The sequence below is a fragment of the Molothrus ater genome, chromosome 16 (assembly GCF_012460135.2).
Source record: "Molothrus ater isolate BHLD 08-10-18 breed brown headed cowbird chromosome 16, BPBGC_Mater_1.1, whole genome shotgun sequence".
Lineage (NCBI taxonomy): Eukaryota > Metazoa > Chordata > Aves > Passeriformes > Icteridae > Molothrus > Molothrus ater.
The window spans coordinates 5,108,051-5,112,770 of NC_050493.2; the positions used below are offsets into that span (position 1 = coordinate 5,108,051).

Here is a 4,720-nt window from a genome sequence, read left to right on the forward strand (position 1 = left end):
GGGGATCATTCCCGAGGGAAGGGATTCATCCCCAGAGAGGGGACCGGGTGCGGCAGCTCTGCCCGGGGCCGGCGAGGGACCGTGAGGACAGCGCGGGGGGGTCGGAGATGGCGCCTTGCTGCGGCGGGTAATGGCGGCGGCGCTGAGGGAAGGGGAGGAGACAGCCCGTGAGGGCAGCAGCTGCCCTGCGCCATCGCCCCCCGCCGGCTGCGGGAGGGAGAGAGGGAGGGATGGGAAGGGAAAGGAAAAGAAAGGCGCCGCTTCCGCCACGGCGGGGCGGGCCGGGGCGGAGAGCGGCGGCGCGGCGGGGCTAGCGAGGGTAGGGGCGGTGAGGGCCGCGGCCCGGCGGGATGGGGGTGGCTGTCTCCCTGACTCCATGTCTCTCTTAGGAAAAGCCTGGTGGAGCCGGGGTGGAAAGCAGGGCTCGAGGTTTCACCCTCGGTACCAGCTATCCGCGCTAGCGGGGCCCCGGTCGGAGGCAGCGGGGCCATGCGGGGTAGTGATGCCATCGCTGCGGGGCTGCGAAGTCCCCCCCCCAGTCAGGGGTGCGAGTTTGCACTGAAATTAACTTAACCGTGGGTATTCCAAATTATGGAAGGATTCTGTCTTTTTGTAGCTTGTGGCGCATGTTTTTAATCTAATGTTGTCACACTGTTGTTGTCGTTTTGTTCTTTTTCGGAAGCGATGGAAGCGAGTCCCATCGTGACGTCCAAGCAGCGAGAGGAGGTGGTGCACGGGGTGCCGACCGAGGTGGTGTGCACGGCCTTCTCCAACTCGGTGCTCGTGGTGGTCACACAGTACGGCAAGATGGGCACCATCGTCTACGTGGACCCCAACACCATCGGCGACAACGTGGGCAGGCCCTCGCTCACCACGAAGGTGCTGCTGGGCAAGGATGAGGTGAGGTGAGAGCGGATGCGAAGCGCAGAGGCAGCAAGGATAAGGGGGAAATGTGGTAGGTGGGGCTCTGCGAGTTGCCAGGGAGTTGATGAATCACAGCAGTTAAGCAGTGTTTGAATAGTGATAAGATTAATTTTAAAATGAGGAAAGAGGGGCTCATCAGAAAAGTATGTGTGCTCGTCTGCTCTTAGACATAAAAGTTTAACTAAACCGTGAGTGGTTTGGCGATCTGTTGTTTTTATCCTACAGGATATGGATTGCTTCTGCATGTTTATGGAAAGTTTGATAAAGCTCTGTTGATTTAAGGGTTGCAAGATTAAATATGCAGCCATTGATAACCTTTTTGGGTTTCTGTTCCAGTGAGTTTGTCTTCCTTTTCAGGTCTGTTTTCCCACCCCTGTCCTCCCCCATCTATACCAGCCCCATAATGGACTTTAGTTGCCCACTCCCAAGTGTGCCTGCCAGCACGTTCCCTTGATAAAGTTTAATTTGTTTTGCTTCAACAAAATGAGGTTTTTATCGACCATTTCACAAAGGTAGAGAGAAAGCAGAAGCAAATGTGTTTCTAAAAGCATCAACTGGTCAAACATTAAAACAGAAAGTTACAGAGCTACAAGATTATGAGGCTTTCCATCAGCGTTGAAGCTATCACATATTACTTGCTAGCTTTAACTAGAAAAGCTATAGCAGCACAAGTTCCTGATTCTATCCATGAGTTCCCCTTGTGGAGTTCTTTTTCTTGTGCAATAGCCTTCCCTTTTTGGGAGATATTTTGCTTTCTCTGCTTTGATATCTGCAAATGCTGACCACCTCCATCGCCAAACTTATTTTGGGTTTTATTTGGAAATGGGAAGTGCTATGTTTACTTTGTTCCATTCTATTTTTAAATTATTTTAACTAACTGATCTAAAGTTCAAGAAAAGACTTTCACTAATTTGCTGCTTTCCTGCTTGTCACTGCTAACATCATTCTTTGGGATGTTGCACATTACCAAACAGCAGCTAAAATCAAGGAAACTGATCCTTCTGACAAATACACAGCTCTGGGTGTAAATAAACCCTAGGGTTCAAAGCTGTGCTGGCTGAGGTTGAGACTGGGCAGGAGAAAACACCTCTTCACCAAGAGTGTGGTCAGACACTGGAACAGGCTTGAGGTGGTTGATGCTCTGAGCCTGTCAGTGTTTAAGAGCCATTTGGACAATCCCCTGAATAATGTTTTAACCTGAGCTCTGAGTTGGTCAGGCAGTTGGGCTAGATGTCATTGTAGGTGCCTTCCAAGTGAAATAGTCAATGCTGTTCTGATCTATTCTTGTTAAAGAAAGCTCATGGAAAAGGTTATATCCCTTTTTTTTGCCACCTTCAGCCTCACTTCTTATTTCTGCTTCTCGTGATTCTCTTAAAATAAAAAGCAACATGTCTGTAACACCAGGCATACAAAAACTTTGTATATAACACCATTTGGGGATCTCTAGGAATTACAAAAATAACAGCTTTTTTTCAGAGCTTGTCAGTGGAACATCCCCTCTTCAGAACAAGTTTTTAAACAAAAAAACTGTGCTTGCAACCTTCTTTAGAAACCCGGCTGTGAAGGAAATAAAGGCGTTTGGATCCACAGCATTTCATATCATTTAACACTGGTGCCATAGTTCAGGTGGGAGGATTATGGAAGGATTCTCTGTACTGAGTTTCCAAGTTTCCCAGACAGTGCTGAACTCAATTCAAGTGCAGCTCCAGTAAAGTTGTTTCAGGGTGGTGTGGGTGGCTGGCACACTCATGGGAGCAAACTCTTCCCTTTTAAGCTGGTTGAGAAAGTGCTTTCTGAAATTCCCTGTCCCATGGCTGGTCTTTGCTGACCATGTTGGAACTGCTCAGTCTGAGCCCAGGATCAACAGGTTCTCCACATCACTCCAGGGCTCTTCCTCTCCTAACTCCTGCAGGAGGACTCTCCCATCTGTAGGAGTGTACATCTGTATCCCTTTGCTTTTCAGCCCCTCGTTCATGTTTGTGCCAAAAACCTGGTGGCATTTGTGTCGCAGGAAGCTGGGAACAAACCTGTTCTCCTCGCCATGGCTTTAAAGGACAAAACCATGGAAGGAATACAGGCTCTACGAGAAGTGATCCGAAGTTGCCAAGTGTGGTGAAGTTGTGCCATCTGGATTCAAGGAAATGATCCTGAGCCCATGACTCATCACCACCTAGTTAAAAGGACTAGAAATGAAAATGATGGAATGTCTTTGTGGTGGTTTTGGACGTCCTGAGGAATTTCATGAATTTTTCTCTACTGTGTAGAACGTTTGTGGGTTTTATTACTGGGACAGGTTTGCAAGTCCATATAGACAGTGGTGAGATGAGAGCAATTGTCTCAACATAGGAGAGAAGTGCTACTTTTATCATGTTGGGTGGGTCACTTATTTGGGAAAGGGCTCGGCTCTGCACATGTGTCCTGAGGAGCAGCAGATGCCAAGCCCTGTAGCTGTGCCATACCACAAAGGGGGAACACCCAGTGCAGAGGGAATAAAAGAAATATTGTCAAATCAAATTTTACCTGTTTTCTTTTTTGCTCTGTGAGAATCACTTCAATTGAAATACAAGCTTTGGTAAAAAATCAACAGTTGTATAATGGGAAAGGTTTTCTTGCCTTTTTTTAGGAAATGAGTCCTAGATGGCTGCTTTTGTCCTATGTCCATTCTATTCTGGATGTAGTCTGAATTCATTTTCCACTTTCACTCTGATTTTAAAGAGAGGCAGATCATGACGCTCTGCAAATTTCATCAAAGCTGATGTCAGGGTGGAAGACAGGAACCCAAAATAGTGGTAAGAAAATGATCTCTGCCAATGGGTTATGTGGTACCAACACGTTGGAGAAACAGAACATCCATAGGCTGATCACCTGCAATGAGCATCTGTCTTAGGAGATGTGGGGACAGATGGTTTGAGGGGTTACACAGGGTTGTTTCTGCCAAGTCATTCACAGAAAGTGTCACATTATGTTGTATGAGCTGATGCAAAGATTAATAGCCAAACTTTTGCCTTTGGCTTGGAAAACACATTTGTTTTTACCTCTTGTAATAAACAACAACAAGTAGTAAATTTTTAAGTGAGCTGTTACACACTTTTGTCACTTATAAACTTGACAGCACAGACGGAGGCCAGGTCTTGGATTCTGGGCAGGGAGGAGTTGTGCTAAGACCAGTTGGTACAGCAGAATCAGCACAGAGCCTGTGCCTGCCCCACCACGGCGATCCAGCTGCCAGGTCATTCTGCTGCTAAAAAATCCCCTAGAAGCAGAAAAGCAGAAAATGGATTTTGAAAGGACTCTTTTCTCTGAAGTAAGAGTTATTTACAGCATTTAAAGGGATTATGAGAAATGAAACTCTCTTTTAAAAATACGTTCAAACACTGCAGGCTTCCAGCTGCCCTTGACAAGAAACTTCATCTAAAAATAATTTTCTAAACTGTGCTTCCAAGAATCAAAGATTCGCATCTGTCAGAGCTATAAATTTTTCCTCTTTTACACTTCCCTTTTTTTTTTTTTGTCTAGGAAGGCTGAGAGAGGCATGTGGAATTAGTTATTGTCAATTTTGGTTTGCTAGTAGGGATTCTCTCCTGACACAAAACTGAGGCTCTTACTGTGTCCATAGCTCCAGCAGCTTGAGAACATGCATGAATCAGCAAATTGGATGAAAATTGCATCTTCCACTGTGGTGATACAGTGGATACCACTGCTGTGCCCCAAAGAGCTGAGTGCTACTACCTAAAAGCCAGGCACAAGTTAAGTACCTTCATTTCCTGGCTGTGTATGTGCCACCTGGTCTGCTTAG

The 4,720-nt window shown here is 46.5% G+C and overlaps 1 protein-coding gene across 2 annotated transcripts; it reads left to right on the plus strand.

Annotated features, from left to right (window-relative positions):
• Window positions 1–215: 215 nt before the first annotated feature.
• On the plus strand, window positions 216–3,438 carry PSMG3 (proteasome assembly chaperone 3). Of its 2 annotated transcripts, none has more exons than XM_036392780.2 (3): window positions 216–319; window positions 683–900; window positions 2,888–3,438. In XM_036392780.2, exons 2-3 carry the CDS (start codon window positions 685–687, stop codon window positions 3,038–3,040), a joined length of 369 nt encoding a protein of 122 aa, XP_036248673.1. In that variant the 5' UTR covers window positions 216–319; window positions 683–684; the 3' UTR covers window positions 3,041–3,438. The 2 variants fall into 2 exon arrangements, with proteins under 2 accessions (XP_036248673.1, XP_036248674.1); XM_036392781.2 differs by lacking the exon at window positions 216–319 and adding an exon at window positions 335–575.
• Window positions 3,439–4,720: the final 1,282 nt, after the last annotated feature.

Bases quoted from the DNA above. Each gene is read 5' to 3' on its own strand.
- PSMG3 (XM_036392780.2), top strand. From the start codon at position 685: ATGGAAGCGAGTCCCATCGTGACGTCCAAGCAGCGAGAGGAGGTGGTG. The intron at 901-2,887 runs GTGAGGTGAGAG...TTTGCTTTTCAG, and splicing joins TGCTGCTGGGCAAGGATGAG to CCCCTCGTTCATGTTTGTGC.